At 40.2% G+C, this 22,350-nt stretch overlaps 2 protein-coding genes across 8 annotated transcripts in view; both read right to left on the bottom strand.

Annotated features, from left to right (window-relative positions):
* sipa1l1 (signal-induced proliferation-associated 1 like 1) overlaps positions 1–1,981 on the bottom strand; it is a 74,933-nt gene extending 72,952 nt beyond the window's left edge. For 2 of the 6 annotated variants that reach the window (XM_069161846.1, XM_069161851.1), the window contains exon 1: positions 1,698–1,981. The gene's annotated coding sequence lies outside the window, so the exon portion shown is untranslated. Of the gene's footprint in view, positions 1–1,296; positions 1,432–1,697 lie in introns of all 6 variants that reach the window. The other 4 variants (XM_069161848.1, XM_069161849.1, XM_069161847.1 and 1 more) reach the window with 4 other exon arrangements.
* A 14,402-nt stretch (positions 1,982–16,383) lies between these two features.
* The window catches only part of rab15 (RAB15, member RAS oncogene family), a 17,321-nt gene continuing 11,354 nt past the window's right edge, over positions 16,384–22,350 (bottom strand). For both annotated transcript variants that reach the window (XM_069161622.1, XM_069161621.1), the window contains exons 4-7: positions 21,455–21,532; positions 20,731–20,820; positions 19,382–19,447; positions 16,384–19,277 (exon numbers count right to left, since the gene is read on the bottom strand). In XM_069161622.1, the coding sequence (XP_069017723.1) occupies positions 19,116–19,277; positions 19,382–19,447; positions 20,731–20,820; positions 21,455–21,532 (396 nt within the window). In that variant the 3' untranslated portion in view covers positions 16,384–19,115. The remainder of the gene's footprint in view (positions 19,278–19,381; positions 19,448–20,730; positions 20,821–21,454; positions 21,533–22,350) is intronic.

Here is a 22,350-nt window from a genome sequence, read left to right as displayed (position 1 = left end):
TTTTATGTTCTCTTTTCTTTATTTTTTTTTTCCTTTTATCCCACCTCCCCTTTAATTCAGCAGCTACATGTGTGACAGAATATGTATGCCTCCACCTACACACTCAATTTCAATAGCCTTCTTAATATTGTAAATGCGACACAGCCTCCAGATCTGCTCTGCCTTGGCATTCACAGGCAACGACGAGGGAGGGCTGATGGCATGAGATGCTCAGCTGCTGATACATGACGGTTCTGTTTTTCCTTTTCTGTGTGTGGATGCAGCAGCTGCAGCAGCCCAAGCAAAGTGGACAAAGCGGTTACAAATGCTGTCTTGGAAGATATCTGTGATGCTGCTATTTTCTTTGGAGTTGAAAATTTGACCCATCGCAGTCTCTTTGACATGTCCGTTCAGGACTTGTCAAAGGAGGAAGCGGAGTGTGTCTGTGTGTCCCCCCTCCCCTCCCCCCTGCAGGGCTGAGGCTGGTAGCCTGAGGGGAGACTCCACAGGTGGAGATGGCAGCAATAACAGAAGACAGAGCCTCAATAGGGGGGTCTACTTACAATGAGAGTCCCTCCCTGGGTGTCATTAGGACTGAGAGAAACCTCGGACACAAGCGCAGACTTCAAAACTTTCCTATAAGCAAACCTCAGCCGGCTTTAATTAAACTTAGGTTTCACTCCAGAAATTAGTTTGTTTATTCTGTTTTTGAGTCGCTTGTTGATCAGAGCATTCATTGCATCTTCATCACTTAAATGTGGCACTGTTACATCACTATTCAAATCAGAGTTGACTACACAGACGGCCATTTTGATTAATGAGACTGGTCTTGACAGAGCCCTGGGTAGAGAGAAAAAAAAAAAAAAACTTCATCTTTAATTTCATGCAAGTTCCCGGGTGTGCATTACTCTCTTGAATATCAGATTATCCATGATGACAACGTAGAAGCCCAGTTTTAAGAGAAGCAAGTTATAAACTTTCACGAGAAAACCCAACTCACAGTCGCACCTCTCAGTTGGAATATTTCCATGCACCTTGCAGAGCTTTGGTGAAGTCCTGCAAATGTTCAAACAAGCCCTTCAAACGTGAGCAAAGCCTGGCAAACAACATGCACCGCAACAGTCGTGACTTTTGCACGAAGAGCTGCCGAGGAAAGAGCTGCTTCACACGAAATATGACATTTTCTCTCATAAAAGACTAACTCGGCTCACGAGTAACAACATGGACAGAAAGACAGGAAACCCAACAAAGCGGCTTGGAGCAAGCCATCCCAATTACGCAGCGGTCACGCAGGGACTCAAAGCAAACAGCAATTACCTCTATCTGATGTTCATTTTTGCAAGATTTCCTGTTTCTGTCGGAGCAGCGGTGAATCGCCGTCTGCATTGTCAGATGCGGTGCGTTGTGGTGAACGCGCAGGGGGCGAAACGTGAGCTGAATGGTGGCTAAAAGCTACACACAAAAAAAAAACAAAAAACATTGAGCAAACGACATGACTGGTACAAGATCCGGTCACAATACAGCGAGCTGAATCGGACGTTACACCACACAGCTGACTGCAAGGTAAACTTTTCAGTGCCGCTTTCTCCGCGAAGCGTAAAATCGTTAAATGGTTCACATAATCCAAATACTTCAATGAATTACATTGCGGTTCACCAGAAACTAACAGTGTCGATATCGCCTGTGTGTCAGTGTGAAAGCCGAGAGAGCCCACTCACCTTTACTAATTCCCACCTTGTCTGCCTTTTCGGGAGGAGGAAAAAAAAAATAACACTCTCGCTGGTCAGTCACCGGAATACACAAACCGTAATTGCTGTAAAAAAAATAAAAAAAATAAAAAAAAATGAACAGGCTGTGAAGAGTTAGTAGCAGAAAACCTCTGGGGGGGGGGTCTTCACCTTTGTATCTGTGGCTGTCCGCGCACTCTGCCGACCGCCTCTCGGTTTGTTCAAATCAGAAGTTCATCCAAAGTTGCAGCGGCTCGCTCCGCCTCGCCACCGCGATGAGGTCACCGCCTCTCTGAACTCCTCCGGGCTGTACTCTCGCGATGCGAATCAGCGCGCTCGTGTTCGCGGATCAGGACACTGCGTAGTCTCGCGATGCGACGGCGGGCGGAACGAAAAGAGCGGCTGGTGAAAGGATAGGAGAGAGGGAGAGCGTTGCTCTGGCAACAGAAACGAATGGGCTTTTCAGCGATGGCTTTTTATTTATTTATTTTTATTTATTTTTTTTTATTTTTTTTTTTCTCAAGCAAGTGGTGTTTGTGAGGCAGGTTTGGGTGTTGATGATGAGCACTGCAAATGATGAAACCCTGATGGCTGCTATTGCATCATCCAAGCTATTGCAGTTTGCATCCAGGTATGGCAACAGGACAACCATCAGAAGCTACCTGTAGCTGGAATAGTGTGACAATCAGAAATGATCATCCTTAACAAAATGACACGAACTAAATATTTTTCAAAAGTCACGTTTTTAAAAAAAAATAAAAAAAAAATGCTGATTTATCTAAAAAATAAATAAATAAATAAATAAAAAAACTCATGTAAACACGTTTGTTTTTCAACAGGGAAGAAAAACGTCAGAGAGTGTCACATACACATTGTGCAACATTGTTTCCTGGGGGAAACACGTCACACTGTGTGACCTACACATCCTGCATCAGTGCGTCTCAGTGGGTTCCAAACATGGAACTTCTGGGGAACCTACTAACGGTGCCACAGGGTAGATATACTCACTACAAATCTTCTCATCGGATGAGGCAATCGGCAATGACATCAAACATGACATGGTCCAACCTTACATCCCGGCCCGTTCACTCCGCTCCACATCTGTCCCGGCTCCTAAATGGTGGAATGAGCCCCCCAACGACATCAGGACAGCAGAAAGTCCGTACATCTTCCGCCGCAAACTAAAAACACACCTCGTCAGACTTTACCTCGAGTAGTAGCACTTAAAATGGCACTTACTTATAACACTTTGAAGTTTGGCTATCTTGAAGAAGATTATACTTTCTTGATTGTTGTTGTTCTGAATTTGTACCCTCTTGGTTGAAATGTACTTATTGTAAGTCGCTTTGGATAAAAGCGTCAGCTAAATTAAATGTAATGTAATGTAATAATCAACAGAAGCTGGGAATACCATGGAAAAAGGTTCTGACCAGCCAAGTACTGCATGCTGTCTGTAGTCTCTGAAAACTGCAGACGTTAATGTTATTTTTTTTTAATTTGATTATTCAAAAAAGAAAAAAAAATATTTTTAGTTTTTTTAATTGTTGTTATTTAAAAAAAAAAAAAAAAATCATGTGGGTTTTAATTTATTTGTTGATTTATTTTTTATTTTGGGGGTTTTTAAGTTTTCATGTTGAAATGAACGACATTTGTCCCCACTGGACCGTCTTGAGTGCTGAAGAACATCCAGCAGAGAGACTGAAGCAGGAAACAGAGTTCACAGAGAGTCCAGCACTGCAGCCGTGTAGAGGAGGAGGTGGAGGCAGGTGGAGGTTTGTTCTGACGAGGATGGACTTCATCGCAAGTAAAAAGAGTTAAACAGGCTGTTTTCTGCTGGAACAGGTGAATCACACCTGACCGCAGGTGCAGCTTCACCGTGAGTCAGCTGTTCGTTAATTTAGCTGAAGACACTTTTTCGCCAAGGCAAGGATTGATGGTTCATATCCCTCCCAGCATTGTTAACAGGGAGAATGGGTTGACCAAATCAAGAAAAAGTCATGTTAACCTGTGAAGGAAAATTTTCCTTGGTGCTGAACTTGAACCTGAACCAACTGATGTTTTCTGCTGCTCCCTGCTCCAACAGCTGACCCTGAGTCAGTTCCAGTAAAACTCAAGTATGAACAGACTGTCTGTAACTCCACATATAAAGATGGTTCGCCTGTAATCCCAGCAAGGTTCAAAAAGTTTGAAAAAGTTCAATATTTCAAAGTAAAGTTAAAAAATAAAAGGTGATTTTGTTAAAAATCTGAAAAAATTTTCAACAGTCAAAATGTTAAAAGAAATCGCACACCATGCTGCAGATTTCACACTGATAATAAAGATTCAAACAATTACTGTGAATGGTGATTCGCAGTAGTTGTTTCAAGTGTGTTTGAATCTTTGCTTCCTGTTGTTTTTGCTCTTTTTTTTTCCACTACGGAGAGCAAATTATCCTCGAATGTGCCACATGATTATTTAAAGAACTGTTAGACAGAGATATTAAAAAGTTTACATGAAATTAAATCAGTAGGCAATAAACAGTAACAAAGACATATTTGCTTCACATGAGCAAAGGGACTGTTTGTTCATTGTTTGCTTTACGCCCAGCATTGCAAATTCCACCTGCTTCACATACATTAATTATTTCTGCATAAAATTTTAATTAGATAAGAGAAAGAACATTGCCCTCATTAAAGCAGGTACCAATGTGAGGAGTGGATGAACAGAATGGGAGTCACACCCAACTCTTTCTCCTTTCGTCATCTGTGAAAACGTAACAACCTTATCCTGTGTATATTCTGTCCTCACCGTCTGTCTATTCTCCTCTTTATAATTAATAATTTTGTTTCCAGTGACAATCGTTCCTACTCTCATCTTCATTCATTTATTTTCCCCACAGTTACCTCTGCCGTCCTTTCATTTCCACTTTCCATCCATGCATCTATTATTCTAAAATGTCATCCAGGATTACATAACAATCTAATAAAGACAAAGGAAAAGAGATTACTGTCATTAAAACCTCTCTATTCCTGTAGCTTTATGGGTCTTAACACCACCCACCCCATTCTGTCATGGGGCGGATATTTGTGTGGGCGGCTTGTGTTGTTCTCTGGTGAAAAAAAATACTCCCCCAGGATTAGCTCAAGTAGTCTAATTGGGTTAGCCACAGAATGCAATTCAGTTTGGATTAAAGAATTGAAAAGACACATCACCGACAGCCAGTGACAGTGAAAATTCCCTGCTCGTTCTGCCAGTCAATGATGACAACTTAAGAACACTAAATTCATCTCGAGCTGAAATTCTGAAATTTATACAGGTGAAAAGTGTGTGGTGTCTTTAATATTTTTTGATTCATGAAAACGATGTGATGTTTCTAAAAATCCCTAGCTACTTGTTAGATTAAAAGATGAACACTGCATCCTGTGCAGAACAGAGAGGCAGTTGCTGCAGCCTCAGAAAGTCCTGATGCAGAGGAAATTATGTGTGCCCTTCCGTTTGTATACTAATGATGCAACAAACACTTTAGCAGCTGCTGACATTTCTTGCTGTCAAAGTCAAAACTCAGTTTCCAGCTCATTTCCCTTCAGTGTAAAACGGAAAATGCAACTCTAGAAAGATAAAACCTTAGAAAACCCGAGCAATATCTTTATTCCACAAACAACGTATATACTCTATATATGAGACAAGTGCTCAGTTCAGCTGTATAATTAAGATCCAACCCACTCATCAGATACCCAGCTGGGGGAGGAAGGCGGCCACAGGAGGAGATAGATGCCATTTGACGTCGAGACACAAAAACTCCTCACAATGCAGGGAGTGTTCCACCTAAAGTCCAGCAACCTGAGACTCTACGGGCAACGAACAGAGCGACAGGAAGGCTTAGCGAGCCACTATCCATGATGAAACAAGGAGGATCCATAACTGCATCAGGAATGTGGCTCCAGGGAATAAACTCCTGGCTGCAGAACACAAATGGTGATGAAGAGGAAGAAAAAAATATCCTGGAAGACATCATGGGATTTATCATCGGTAGATGAAGGAAATGGCTGACATCAAGAAATCCTAAAAGTGGCCAGAAAATGCTGAAGGGCAGCGCATGGGTTCGGATCATAGCGGGACAAGAACAGGCACAAGGCACCAGATCCATAGAGGCATGGGTCAGCCACAGCAGACGGGACCCAAGGTGAGACAGTCCAGCACATAGTAGCAGGGCGTGAGATCCAAGCTGGGTCTGCATACACTGAGAGGCATAAACATGTGGCTGGGACATGTCTGCTGAGTGAGGGTTAGAAATCCCCAAGTCCCAGTGGGGACACACCACTGAGGAGAGAAGAGCAAAGATCCGGCGGGACTTGAGTGTCCAGGCTGACCAGACATAGTTGTGGTCGACGCGGAGCAGAAGAGGTTCGTGTTGTGATAGATGTGACGGTCCCAGCAGACAGTGGCATCAGGAAGAAGGAGCATGAGAAGATCAAGAAGTAGCGGGGCGCTGGGGGAACAACTGGAACAGATGTGGAGTGAAGTCCAAAGGGTTTCCCAGAAGTAATAGGAGAAGTAGAGGTTTTGGCCCCCAAACTGGGAGAATAGTTTAGATTCCAGGTACAACATCTGAAGTCTCTATTCAGACCTAAAAAATAAAACAGTCTTGTAGCTACATGTATCAGAGATACTAGGAGTTACAGGGATGTACAAATCCAACTTATTCACTCCTGATTGAAACCAATTCAACACAATACGGACGATGAAAACAACGAATTGTGTTATAACGTTGACAAATAAAATGCTATCATAGCAGATACCCAGCTCAATCTCAGTATTGATGTCTATACTGATCCAACATGTTGGACTGGTGCATTTCTACTAATCTTGAAAGTTTAGCATATTTATTATAGTATTTCAAGAGTTTGTGCACAAGTAAAATACTTCTTTTTTTTTTTAAACTATCAGGAAATGCTAAAATATTTATGTTCATCATTGCAAATTAAAGGGCAAACTTAAAATCTAATTTTCATTTCAAACTAGCTCCCTTTTCCACATCTGTCCAAGAAAAAAAAATTGGTATTCAGTCCCGCATTAAAAAAAAGAGCTACAATTTATAGTTCGAAATTGTGAATTGGGACACTGTTGTTGTCGAGCCAAAACCTTGGAGTGTCCCAATTCCATACTAATTGTATACAATATGTACTAGATACTTGTTCTGTTTATGTACAATATCAGTTATTATGTCCCAATTTCATACTACACACTAATTGTTTTCAAAGTTAGTACACATAAAAACTGTTATTGCTTTTTACAGGGAATGATGGTCCTAATAGATTCGAAGATTAATAAAAAGAAAGCAACATGTTTTTCAAAGATTTAAGACTTATTCAATTATTGTTTACTTTCTTCTCTTGTGTGTATTGTATTGCAGGATAATAGTGTATGTTAACACTGCACTTAAACATCAAGTGTTTTTTCCATAGTATACTTAGATATACTTTAGGTATGCTAGCACTTATCCATAATGGCTTCATTAAATATTCAAAACCTGCTTATTAAGTTTGTTGTATACAATTTGTGAGAAAAAAATATCCTGCACTTTGTTTGACACTAGAGAAATCTTGCTTTGTATGTCCACTGTTACTTCTCATGTCCTGTCTTAGTGGTAGACTGATCTTTAAGGAAAGAAGAGCTGGCCTGTTTCAGGAGTTCAGTCTTTGACCCCGAATCTATTCCAGTGTGACCTTTCTATACCCTGCAAGATGTTATCGTGCCTGATTGTGACACTGAAGCAGTCAACTATTAGATGTCAGATTTATATTAAAATGTCAAGTAGTGAAGTCAGGCGTGGAGCGACCACCTACTGCACACATGACTGCGGTCACCCAGAAAGGGAGAGGGGTGGAATTCCTGGCTGTGTTACCCCTGGAAGCGGAGGAATAAAAAGAATGGGCCTCATTCACAAACTTCCACTCAAACGGCGCTCCTACACTAATAGAGATTGACATGAAGAAAGGCGACAACTTCTTTTCACACACACTGGCTCTTTTGTCCCCCTTACTAAGGGGCGTAATGCAGACAGTGTGCTCTGAAAATAGACAGCATTTGATGTGCTTGTTTTTCATAAGTGGAGACCACTGTGTCTTGATTGGAGTGTGTGTGCAATTAGTGTTTTGTTGCACAACGTTATTGTGAGGGTAGGCTTGTGGTGTTATTTGCTGGGCTGAGTGGCAGATGTAGAATAGACAGGAGGAGAACGGCTATTCAGGATGTTCTGTCAAATCACTATTTCAAAAGAAAGAACAAATACCCAGGAAACCCTTCCGTCTTTTTTTTCTTGGCCCGAGCATCTTAGCTACGGGATATTTTGAGACAAAAAGGATTTGTATTCCTTTTACATGCGATCATCATAGATAAGGATTTTACAATAACAAAAAACAACAACACTGAAACAAGACCGGGCTGCAGAACAGTCTGCAGCTCTGTCAGGCTGTGGTTTGAGCTAAATGAAAACATCAACATTCTACTGTATTCACAATGACCATGCTAACATGCTAATGTGGAGCCGGGAATGATGTTCAATATTTTTTTTTAGGGTGTAATTATGTTAACACACATACATGAAGTACAACTGGGAATAATGGGAATGTCATCAAGCATTAGTCAACAAAATGTTGACCAATAAATTATACTCAATAACAAGTAATTCAAATTTTTATCCTGAAGGGAGGAATGAGTATGTGAGCTCAATTTCATGACAATCAGTCCAGTGTATGTGAAAACATTCCATTATAAAACAAAAACTTCTGCTACATGGTAAATCTGCAGGAATTGTCAGGGGATCACAAAACCCGTCAGGATTCATCCTCTGGGCACCACGAATGTCTGTACCAAATTATGTTCCAATTCATCCAGTAGATGTTGAAGTATTTTACAGAATAAGTGAGAACTTTGATGAGCTGGTATGAAAAGTCGGGGGATCACCATTGTTCTTAAGATTTTTCTATTATTGTCACTGACAATCTTCTCATTTTTAAAAAGTGTCATTCAAATCATGTTGTTACCACAAACTTAAACTTCAGAAGCAAATTAGAGTAAATGATTGCATATTTTGGACCTATAGATGTTAAAGTCTTATCATTATTTGTTGGAGTCCGTAGCTAGGAGCAAGCACGGCTCAGGCATACTTGAAGCAGTTAGAGCAAGACAAATAAACCACTTCATCGCAAGAGCTATGCAATCAACTATATTTGGACACACCTTTAAGTCCCGTCCATCAAGTTTAGTGCCAGTTGCTAAGAAAACATACAGTACCAGAGACAAGACTACGGAGAGAATAGATTATCAATATTTACAATGTGTATGTTTTATGGGTGTAGCTTCACCCGTAAACCAGACGCTGAACCTGTTAAATGTAAGAAATAGAAAGGCATTCCATCATCCACTTTAAATTTTACCTTTACTTGCAGTCTGACAGCAGATAAGAAGATGAAAAATCTGCAATGCATGCGAAAAATAATGTTGTTATTTGTTTGCTGAAGTTTTGAAGCTAAAGCAGCAATAGAGCCAAAAGGTGTTGAAATCTTCACGTTCATTTTTCTTCTGCTACAGATTTTTGGTTATTAATGGGCATGCTCCAGGAAAAACCCCATTACCACTCTGAGAAATGTATTACTTATGAAGAGACGTATGTATATTGTTACCCATTATTACATGAGGTAAAGAGGCTGGCAGCTTCTCGTAGGATTAACATCCGAGCTGCCTGTCAAAAGCACAGCATATAGGATCCCTGAATCCCAGTCCTCCTTTGTAGAGTAAGAACTTACAGAAAAACTCTTTCAAGATTTGTTTGAAAAGGCATAAGGCATAGACGGAATCAAGTTCAAAATACCTCCCGTTTGGCAATGCGTGCACATCTCCCCATGAAGGGAGCTGGAGCGGGGTGACTCACACTGGTGCGAAAACACAGCGGAGAGGTGGGAGGATGACATCACAACACCCTGCAGAAAAACAAGTGACTTGAAGCTGGACCCTATTCAAGTATGCACATAAGGGCACATACACACACACACCTATACATGTATAAGTACACACAGTCCTCCTCCTCCACTGCCTCTCAATCACACCGACCGCCCCCACCACACGTGCACACAATCGCATACAGAACATTTCCTCACCAAAAATAACACTAGTTGTCCTGAGGAGACATTGGAGTTGTTGTGTTTTTGATTTCCAACTTCACATTAGGGGAGGAGACGTGGGCAGAGGCACGCTGGTGGTTGGCCAGGATGCGGACACACTCTGATGGGATTTGGGGGCCAAGATTAAAAAAAATATATATTACAAAAAAAGGAGAAGGTAGGATCCAGCTCAGATGTTGGGAAGCTCCACCAGTCTCTTGTGAATGTGTATATGTACGTGCACCTGCATTCAGCATATGTTCACGTCTCCTGTGAAGTAGAAAGTAAGCGTGATTAATCATCAAACAGAAATCCCCCCCCTTACATCTTGGATTCAAATGCAGGAACACTCCAATGCTAAGTGTTTCTAACGCGATTGAAAGGAAGAAATCAGGATTAAGGCTTCTTTGAGACAAGTTGCTGATGCAGTGATTCACCAACCAAAAACACATTTCACCATGCAGTGATTAAAAATAGTTATCCAGGCTGACCGAAACACACCTGAATCACAGAAACACGTTCGCCTTTGACAAAAGAATTAAAGTCAATTTAGTTTCGTTTGTCGCTTTTAATCCTACAACAAGGTCTTCAGCAGGAGATCTGAGGAATTTATTTGTCATGTTGTAGTTCAAATTTGCATTTTTCATGGGGACCTTTAACCTGTTTTGCCAAATGAAGCAAACTCTGCAAGAGAGCTCAGTAAGAACAACTGAAGTCCACTGCTACACTCACATACCACACATCCTCACACTTCCACACACACGCAACACACCCTTTTCATCATGGTGGTCGATTGAAGCCGTCAGTGTTCTGCTCAATTTGTTGCTGCATGTCTGCTACCACACTGTTCACTTGAAAGCTACGCGGCTGCTTATTGCCACTGATGTCAGCACCCCCTCCCCCCCCACCCCCCCCCACCCCCCACCACACACACACACACACACACACACACACACACACACACACACACACACACACACACACACACATTCACAGCAATTCCACGTGACTTAGTTGACCGAACTTTTTGGTCAGTTTCTGAAGTTGATACTGCAAATGTGCTCCTAATCAGTTGAGTATTTCAAAATAGAAAAAGATGATTATCCCTTTGGGGTCCTGTTTCTGTCTACCTGTTGAATCGAAAAATTCAATATTCACTTTCTTTTTAGTGTTAAAAGGTCAAAATCTCCCCTCCTATTCCTGAGTTATGGTGTTCAATAATGACTGTGTTCTTGCAGAACATTATGACGTCATGGTGAAGTTGACCAATGAACTTTTGGATATACAATACAATAGGCCACTTCATCATTCTATCCCCATAGATATTTGCGTGAAATTTTGTCCAAATTTGGACATTAATTCTTAATTTATGGCCACATGCATGTTTTATGAGGTCACAGTGACTTTTGACTGTTGACCACCAAATTTTAGATCGGTCATCCTTGAGTCCAAGTGAACGTCCCTCAATGCTCTTCTGAGATGTCGTGGTCATGATATCTGGTGAAAGTGAACAAGCTGTAAACACAACACCTCATAAAGTGGATATGACTAGAAATATATATACATAAAAAACACTTGCCTGGGGAACGTAGCATCATTAATATTAATCTTAAATCACAACTTTGTCCACCTGATAAATGCAAGTCAAATATTAACTCATTTATTGCTTTGTTTTGGTCTCCACCGAGAAAAATATGTTGTCTGTCTTCTGTATCAGATCATAATATTTTCCAGATTTGATTCTATATGTGATACCGATCACATTAAACATAAAATAACACATAGATTGACTGGTAGCATACTGAACACTGCAGTTTGATAAACATTAGTATATTGTTAAAAAACACTTGTTATTCACAGATTTACATACAGTACCTACTCATCCAAAGGAAGCTTCCTCATTTCCAACTCTTGCCTCTTTGAACTCAGTCAACACATTGAATAAGAAGTGCAAGATCAAGAAAGAACAAGAAAAATAACTAATTGTTTTAGTTGATAATATTGTTAGGTCTCGAACTTACTCTTTAAAATGCCCTGAGAAGACTTGAGTTGTGGTTCATCACAAAATAAACAACACAGAGAAAGAAAAGAAAAGAAAGTCAGGCAGATTTCCTCTGTTGTTTTCTGGGTTTCAGCCGCAGACCATGCCTGCCCACTCAGTTTGTTTTTTAGATCATATTGTTAAAGAGAATGAATGGAGGTGGTTCTCAAGAACACAGGTAGCTTTAAAAAGCACAGGTGGCATGAGGAAAATGGAGGACAAAATGATTCAATGTTAGATCTGGCTGTACAAGAAACCTTCCACCTACACCGCTACATCTGAATGTGTGATTTAGAGTCTATTTTCTCATTTGATTTCCTGGCTCACTGTGACCATAAAGCTATAGCTCTATTTGGAAAGCAGGCACTGGTGAAGATGCTGGGAAGTGCAGTGCGGAGGGAGGGGGTCTGAGGCTGGCTTGGCAGGGTGCTACAGTATTTAATTAAAGATGCCAGGCAGGTATTTCAGGATGAGGAGTGGGTGTGTAGAAAGGGGCCCCCAGTGGCCTGAGCATGAAGTCGTCATCTCATGAGTAATAGTGGCTGTGATCACTTGAATGCACAATGTGGTTGTCGCAATAAAATGTTGCTTGATATGGTTCATTTCTTTGTTTTGACTGGCACTTGTTTTATGGCACGGATCATTTTTTACCAGTGAGACACCTCATTAATTTGGTCATCAGTTTGCTAGACAGTAAATCACAGGCTTATTCAGCGGACTATTACACACTCTTATGTAACGGTCAAGTGTGGGATTATTTCACAGGTTTTGTTTTCTGTTGTCATTTGGACATTGCAGGATTATTAACCATTACAAAGTGGCCTGTAGGTATTTTTCAAAATGTCAGAAGACTGTGATAATGACAAAAATGATTCGTCAAGTCATGGTCGCAGGAAAACAGCCACGAAGCGGGGAGAAATGACTGTTATTAAAGATGCACCAATCTGTATTTTCATATCAAAAATGAAATAAAAGACAAAAAAAAATCCACAGGATGTTGTCCCCCTTAAAAAAAAAATGGGTGCATGACCCAGTATCATGCCAAAGCTTGTTATACACCCATCAGTCCACTGGAGGATAACGTGTCATTGTCACGTTTTTGCCTCATCTAGACGTGAAAAGTACACGCATGTATAAAAAGGGACAAAGAAGGAGGTCATGAGAAGAAATTCAAAGAGTGATAAAGTCTGCATGTGGGTGGGTAGGGTGGTTGGAGGGAACAAACACAGGCCTCTTTTCCAGGACATCGGTGCTCAGTCAAAGAGAAAGCAAAAATCAAAGCAATTTTCTTTCAAGGAACATAGTTACTTACATGACATAATTCATCTAACTTACATGACTTACATAACATTACTTATGTAAAATGACTTTCTTTTAACCCAAACCATGATCTTTTCATAATCTAACCACATGGTTTTAGGGGACCAAACCTTTTATATAAAGTCTGCAGCCCAAACCAAAGACTTCTCACACTTTGGCAAGGCAAAACGTGACACTGACACAATATTGTGTTGCGGACTGACAGCTGTATTACATGCTTTGGTGTGATACCAGATTGGGGTGTAAGCTTGTGATTGCTGACACATCAATATAATACATACATTTTATTATATAATGCATGAACTTTCTATAAGGTGATAATATATCAGCAGGGTGTATGATTGTGTTGGTGTCCCAAGTGGCCAACATTTTGTAATTCCTAATTTACTGAAGCTGTTCTCACCCACAAACCTTTGTGGGCTAAATGTCGTCAGCTCAAATGGCCAGTCGAATGGCCGTGAGTAGTCCTGATGACGCTGGAACAAGAGCAGGACAGTGAGGGCCAAATGGTTTTCAGTATGCAGAGAAGGTACAAAGTAGAAGAGAGCTCAAACTTCTTTTTTTTTTTTTTTTTTAGTTTCTTAAAATCATGAAGGAATCCTATTTGAATGGTTTCTAACCTGGAGAAGACGATGGGACATTGGCTCTCTGTTTGTGACACGACAACGTTAGCAGTGACTGCTTAGACAGTGAAAGTAACTTCAAACTAAAAGTAGTATCCAAAAGCCAGGCCACAAGTTTAATATGGTACTCTAGACTACTCTATCAAAATAACTTCATATTTTATTTTATTGTTACCAGTAGTAGTAGTAGTAGCAGTAGCAATAGTAGTAGTAGTAGTAGTAGTAGTATATAGTATGTTAAAACAACTTTACCCAGTATCTCTCCTCCTATGTGCTCGGTGTGGAGCTCATGTTGACAGATCTGTACAAACCAAAGCTCGTGTAGTGCAGAGATCAAGGGAATTCAGCTCTGTCTCTTGTGCAAAGATGAATGAACTCTATTCACTGTATTCCACACCTGTCCTTATCAGGGAGCCTGACTGTCCTTCTCCTTCCTTCCTACTTTCCCACACACAGATACAGTTGTATCACCGCAACTCCCAAACACACACACACACACACACACACACACACACACACACACACACACACACACACACACACACACACACACACACACACACACACACACACACACACACACACCATATGGCCGAACGTCAGACAGCTGAAGTAATGTGGCGGGGCATTGTGTTGCAGCAAAAGGATGATGATGATGACGATAACGATGACAGCTTCAGCTCACAACAGCAACAATGAACTCCCTCCTTGTGTACATATACATGTGTATACTGTATACGTGTGTGCGTGGGCGCCATGTGTCAGCGTGCAAGCCGGCTCGTTATTCTGTCCGTGTGTCCGTGTGTCACTCAGCCCTGTGATAGATACTGAGCTGTCACATCTTTCAACCACACAACAGTTCCACATGCATATTCATCGTTATGCTAATGTCACCCAAAGAGCTTTAATGAGTTCACAACATTAACAGCTCAGATGAGGTGATGAACAAAAGCTTTGCAGCTTTCTTTTCTGTTTTTTTTTTTTTTCGGTTGTAATTCTCACTGAGAAACCCCAGTCACTGACTAGTAATGAAACATTTATTTATTGCAATGTTCCTGTTTATGCTAGATGAATGTGAAAGAAGAAAACTGCCTGTCTTTCAGAGGGCTTCGGAATAATGTGGGCAACGGGCTATTTAAAGCATTCAAGTTATGTGTAATAAAATTGACAACCAGATGGCAATTAGAGTTGTATGTGGTCACTGATTGGACTGTTTATTGGCTGTTGTAAATATTCCCTGTGCAACATCAATGACTAATGAAACTCTCACACCATGACACATTTTAAGTGCCTTACGCTCTTCATCCAGTACAGTGCTGACGGGGGGAATCTGTCATCTAGTGGTTAAATTAAGAGGTGACATGAAGGTTTGTGTCAACTTCTGCCCAGAGAAGTGTTTACCTAACCTGCACAAAAAAAAAAAAAAATCTATTTTTGAGATTCATTTCAGATATTATGACTTAACATGCATACATGCGCCATGCGTCATGATATCTATTGATCCATTTAGTGATGTAATAATAATGTGAGACTGTGAGACAAGAAAATATTTTAACCCCCAGATATGTTTCTAATCTTGTAAAGTTCATTCTTGATTGTGGAAACTGTACTTTGACATTAAAAAAAGAGCTTTCAATTGCATCTCAGTCTCACTAGATGGCATTTGCTTAGTTGCCTTGTACCGCCAGGTAAGTAGTTAACTCACGTAATGACAGTTGAGCTATTTTCATGACGCCTCCTAAAGGAAGACCAAGAACAGATGTGTTCGAAAGCTTAGAAAAGGCTAATAAATTTGAGCAACAATTTTTTGTCACTTTGTTTATACCGAGGTATTTGTTACTACCTCTGTTTACATTAGGTCATCGTATTGGGTGTTACAAATCAGTGACAGTCTGTAGCTCATAGATCATGCACGCTTCTCATTGTGATTCATGTGGTAATAAAAGATTTCTTAACTGAACTTCCATAAAATGAATTTGTATCACAATATGGGAATACAAATTTACTTTTGAGACTGTATCTGTATTGCCCACCCCTATATGTATTTCTAAATAATCATGTTGATTGTGACTCTATAATCTAGATTTATTTTAATGTAGTTTTCCCTGTTTATTTTCACCACTACTACATCTAATATTTTATTCCATTCAACAGATGTCATACTATTTTGTCACAAGGACAAAACTCCATGTGCTGCCATCTGCGTGTATTCATGGACTGGATGGTTGAAATCCAGTAAATGTGTCTGCCAGTAGGAACTCATAGCAACATGAAGCAGTGTGTCAAATCACATCATCACTATTTAGCACCTTCTGGCTTGCAAATACATCACATCTGTACTCCTAAATGTCACCTGTAGTCTTCATAAGCTGCCTGTATTTTCTTCAGTCATAATATTCACAGTGATGCTCAAACGTAGCTTCACGCAGTGCAATATGAATGTGTCAAAACGGGGAATATGCACAGTCTACACATCACTGTTTTTGTTTATGCATTATAATTAAGACCATGCTTTGTATCTCTACATTGTCAAGAAGACATCTTTTGCACAGTTATATATCTGCAAGTTTTTACTGACATCTTTTCTCCAAGAATAACATGTTGCATTTTACATGTTGCATGTAATATATTTCCACAAATACAATTAAAGTCGTCAAAAAGAAAGAAAGAAAAAGTTCCTGAAAACAACAGAGATACATCGTGTATCTAGAGCTCAGTCCAGAACATCATTCAGTATACAGCATCCTGCCATTTCACATGTTGCACACATTAACACTTGTTTGTTTTGAGTAGCATTTAGTCAAACTAAGTTGCAAAAAAATGTAGCCAAAGTTCTTCCTATGTTGGTCATTCAGTGTAGCTCTCCAACAGGCAACTCTGGTCAAATGCTATACTTGTACAGGTGGTTATTAACTTCATTGAAGTTGCAGTAAAAGACAGGAAAGAAGAGTGAATCGCATGCAGAACTTCTCACTCGTCCTTTTTTTTAAACTGAGGGGGGAAAAAAAACTGGCATCTCCACCAGACTCTGTACAAAACAGTGAGAAAAGGACAGAATGATCAAAACATTATCATCTTCACAAAGGGAATATTTCAGACCATCTACAATATCCATGTGGACTTTTTTATACAGCCCTCAAATGGTAATACAGGAAAATTCATGGCGTATGAATGCTTGTGATCCTATCAATCCAAGATGCTTTGGAAAAACCTGCTATGTACAATGCAATGGGCAGTATGACGTCATCTGCTATAAACAAACACTATAAAATAAATATATTCTGTCTTGCTACAGGAAAATTGAATAATTATGCTCTCAATATTTCCCTCATGTTAACACCTCAGGCAGGAATGTGTGACCACTTAGATGGATGATATTACAAGCAGCAAAATGTCCTGTGTGGTCAACATTTGCATGACAAAAAAAAAAAAAAATGCAAGAAAATGATAAAATGGCTGCATATTTTCAGAATCCTTTCACTCCTTTAAAAGGTAGCCGTTGCAAGTGCAGTTACAACCAAAGAAGAAAAAGAAAAAAAGGAAACCGGGTACTAGGATGACTTGCCACTGAACATATCTCCAGTGCATGTGCTGTTTTTGCAATGCAAGTACCACCCTCTTGTGGTAAACCCTTACACTACATCTAAAGCATTCAACAGTAGAAGGGCTATTGTTGTGTACCAAATGACATACTTCCCTCAGTTCACTAACAAATAGCGCTCCGATATGTTAGGACTCATGTAGTGCAGGTGTTTAGACAGAGTAGTGTTGCTTCAAATCGCACACGAACCTCAGCAAGTAAACACATCACCAACCAAAAGATCTGCAGCTTTAATTATGTTACCCAGAAATCAATGTGTTTTCATGTCCTCTGATTTAACACACTCAATAAACACACTGAAGGCTTCTGGTCAGCAGCAGCAGTGAAAATGAAACACTTTTGTGAGGTGTTCAGGAACAGCTGCAGCTTCCTCAGACGCCTTAATTCGAAAATTCTTTACTTTGGTGGTCCCGCTCCCTTCCTCTATGCAGCCAAGATGGCGAAACGTGTCCGCCCCTGCGTTCCAGTATCCATACTATCATATTAGTATACCAGAAAAAGAGTAAATATGTCCGAAAACATAGTATGTTGAACGGTCAAGACGACCAGGATGTCCAACTACATCTGGTTGTATTTTACAGTGTGCAGGCCAGCGTGCCACTCGAGCTGTTCTCACCCACAATCCTTTGCGTGGCGGAAGATCGACTGAACCGCAGAGACAGTTGGTGGCTCTATTGCCCCGCTCCCCAAAAGTAAGAAGGAGAGGAAAAGACATTAAAAGGAAGCGTACTTGTTCCAAATCGCATCCTTTTTCTTTTCACTTCGCGCGACGGATATGACAAAGAGGGTCAAAGTTCAAGGCGCATTTTTATGATGAAGTAGTATGTCCCCAATTGTATACACACTACATGCAACAGTGTGTACTTTGTAAGGGCAGCGGCGGTACATACTAAATGTGAAAAGAAACCGTGTGATTCAGAACGCAGGGCAGAGTTTCACACTCATCTTTGGACCATTTTGAGTGCGTCATCCTGGTGCTCGCAGCGCATATTTCTGTACTGGAGAGCGTAAACGCACTCATGCACTTAAAATAGTGAGTGTTAGTACACAGGTACGCCATCTGGAACACAGAATATGAGTGCAAGTACTTAAATAAAGGGAAACACTGAAAGGGAAGATGAAGGCCAGATGTAATCAATCCCACTGGAGGCGCCCAGCCGTCCAAACGGCGCTCGCAAAGTAACGTGAAATACAACATCGTGAAACGTTACAACCTTTCCTCGACATTATGACTGCTGTATTTAAAAAAAAAAAAAAAAACACGATCAGATCTTCATTCCCAGCTCTGCTGGAAGTTTTAAGTCAATTGTGGTGGACAGGGTGTTGCATTTGGTCACAACAAAGACACACTGAGCAGGAATTAGTGCCGTAGACAATGAACATTCTGTCCCACTGAGGGAAATCTTGACATTTCAGTTGGTTAACTCACCATACACTTGGCACTTTATGGCAAAATGTTTCCACATTTATCCTTCAAACTGCCCTCAAACAGTTTGTTAGTATTTTTGGCGTTGCTCCATTAAAAACACATGGGGAAGCAGCTGGTTTCAAAATTGTAGCTAGTTGGACCACTTTATGTCAGGCTAATACAAAAAAAAAAAAAGGAGACGCATTTTTCCAAGAATGTGCAAAGTGTGTGGCGATAACATACTGTATGCTCCGTAAAAATGTAACACTGTTCCTTTAACACCAGCAGCCTTTGCGTTGGTCGCCGGCCGCGCCGTCACAGAGTCCCTCCTCTTCCTCCAGAGCAGCAAGATCAAGCTCGTCATTCATGGACATCCGGAGCAGATCCAGGTCCTTTTTGTTGGCTGCCAGCACCTGTTCAGCCAGTCGTGTAAAAGTCTGGGAAGGAAACATAGCCACAAGGAGGAAATCAAGATGAGAGATCAACTCATTTTCCGCTCTAATATTGTCATGTCTACATGCATTGCTTAAGATGACCTCACCTCTGTTATATTGTGGTTGGTGAAGGCACTTGTCTCAAAGAAGTCCATCCCGTAAGCCTGAGCCAGCTGGAAGACACATAACAGTGACGAGAACAACACTTCAAGGCTTTTTGTTTTGATTTTTGGGTACAGATTACTGATTGGTTATTTCCTCTCACACGGGTGAAGAATACACAGCATACACATGTTAAGGTAGGTAGGTAGGTAGGTAGGTATTTACTTTATTAATCCCCGAGGGGAAATTTTTTTTTAATGACTATCTGTTGGCATTCAGAGGCAGTGGTGTGTTTAAGTGCAGCTTTCAATGGAAAAAAGTGAGGCAACAGGACATGAAGCAGTAGCCAGTCTTTGTCTGGACAACATGGTTAATACTGCTTCCACTTGCCATTGTATCACAAGGTCACTGAAGTGGTGCACTGCTGTCACAGCTTCAGGGTTGAGTTCAAACCCACTGGTTGGCTAAAGCCTTTCTCTTCCTTTCTGTGAGGAGTTTTGCATGTTCTCCCTGTCGTGTAAATGTAAAGCAGTATAAAGCAGGTAATAGAAAAACGGATAGTTGCTCTGTTACTGTAAAATACTTCTGTGGTTGCCCTTAAACAAATGGCCCACCCTCCGTTCTTCCCAGTTTAACCTGTCCATGCAAGCGTATCACTCCTGAAGATACATGTTGAAGAAAAGTCCAGTGACCGCACTATCTGTCTGTTATCAGAATAAAACTCACTCCACTTAGAATCCTGGTCTGTGTTGTCTTTACATAACACAACCCAAAATCATACTTCTTTTATCCGCACTCCCCTTTCAAGTCAAGTTGCTGCATCAGAGCCCTTTGAGGGGTTTTTTTGTTTTTTTTTAAGAATAAGAAACTCAAGTCTGATTGCAACTAGACCAAAAGTTTCTCAAACCAAACATGAGCAGTATACAGTGTTGGTGAATGCAGGACCCAAAACCCAAAGGAAAAGGTTTAAAAGGATACAAGTTTTTATTAACTACGTTTTTTTTCTTTTCATTTCCTCTTAAAAAAGCTTTAAAATCGTACATTAAAATAATTTTAAACCATTCAGACGGTGTATGTTATATATTTAATTTAACTGCCTGATTTAACTGAATGAAACCATGTGGCTGCAGCAAACCAGGAACAAATATTCAAAATCTCTTGTGCATTATTTCATGCACACAAATTTAGCTGGGCATATTTATCATTTTACAACGGTGTGGTTTCTAATAGAAATTAAAATTCTGTGGGTTTAAACATAATACCAGTATTTCACATGATTGTAACCCAAACTGAACTTAAAGTGGAAAAGTTATGTTCAGTAATTCCAGTCTAATAATGCCAGTGACGGACCCACCTTGACACCCTGCTCTGTGGCCACCTGCCTCTTGTCCACCTCATCCGCCTTGTTCCCTACCAGAATCTTCTGGACCTTCTCGGGAGCATACTGCCGGGGTTGTCATGTGGACATGAAGGGAGATTTACAGATAAGGAAGGGAAAAACAAAATTAAAAAGAGACAGGAAAGGAGAGAGCAATTTTGAATGTCAAGAGAAGGGGCAGGGGAGAAAACACAGGAGCGACAGTGTTCAGGAAATGAGACCTAGATTAAAAGAAAGTGGGAAGTGTGCCAATATCAATAGAGAATATAGTCAGAGAAGACCCGTAGAGGAAATTAGGTCCATAATGACTAAATGAATTTTTAAAAAAAATTAAAAAAAAATCATCTGGGAAATGACAGGGGGAAGTTGGGGCAGATGAGACAGCTTTATAAAAACGAGCCAATAAAAAAAATTAAAAAGGGACTGAAAGAGGAAAAAACAGGATCATGACTACATATTTTAAACTATAATGACAGATATTTGAAATTGAAGATGAAATATAATAAACACAGTACAGCTGTCAGGTCAGTGCTTTTGGTTTTTATCACATCATGTCAGGCATCTGTTCTTTGTCGACCTGGGAGCAATTCACAGTCAGTATGATGTATTTTCCCTTTATACAATGTGGAAAAAATTTTGTTTTGATTTTTCAATGCGCCTGATTTATCTCGCTTCTCAATCCCTATTCTTGGTGACTCACCTCATCCACATCACTGGCCCACTTCATGATGTGCTGGAAGGATCGCTCACTCGTGATGTCATACACCAGGAAGATTCCCTGAAGAGAGCCAGTCAAAGATAAAAAAAATAAAATAAAAAAAAAACAGCATGCATATCTGAAATCACCTTAGAGACTCATGTTTAAATACAATGCTTTAAATACAATGCTTAATAGGAGCATTTAAAAAAAACAACAACAGTACAATGGAAAACATTAATATAGTTCTTGTAAACAAACCAGGCTGTATTTTACAATGTAAGCCACCAGCTGGATGAAAAATCCACTGACTTGTTTTGTAGCACAGAACAGGAACAAGAAACTTTGCTTACAATGTAATGGCCAGAGTCCGGTAAATAAACAATTCAGTTTCTGCCATTTTAACTTCTTGAGCAAACCAAAGCAAAGGCAAAATTCAAAGATAACAATGTCAGACTGGTGGTGGTGGTTGTGTGTAGCTGCAGAGGGCAAATAGCAACAATCCTCCAGCGGGGACATGGAGCGATGGCACATTGCCAGTACTACTGGTGTGAGATCAAATCTTTTTAATCACTGCTGCTGTAAAATGTGAGATGGAGCAACTGAAGAGCTCCTAAATGATTCATAGTAAGTGACGTAGCTCCAAGGAGTTTCTGACTTAATCTTGTAGCTGTAACAAATTTAATTTCAGAAATAAATTACATTTCTATTAAGCACTGAAGTAATAATATCACACTAATATGTGGCAAATCACTTGCTGCAGCAGAACCAATGGATGGAGGAGACTTAAAGGGTCAGTGTGTAACAGTTCTATTGGTAGAAATTGATTATAATATCTATAATTATGTTTTTATAAGAGTATTATTCTTTAAAGTTAAGAATCATTGTGTTTTTGTTAC

The sequence above is a fragment of the Embiotoca jacksoni genome, unplaced genomic scaffold, assembly GCF_022577435.1.
Source record: "Embiotoca jacksoni isolate LCO1_2020_lvr unplaced genomic scaffold, fEmbJac1.0.p SCAF_29, whole genome shotgun sequence".
Lineage (NCBI taxonomy): Eukaryota > Metazoa > Chordata > Actinopteri > Embiotocidae > Embiotoca > Embiotoca jacksoni.
Note: the sequence above shows the minus strand (reverse complement) of the source record. Positions and strands in the feature narration are given on the sequence as shown.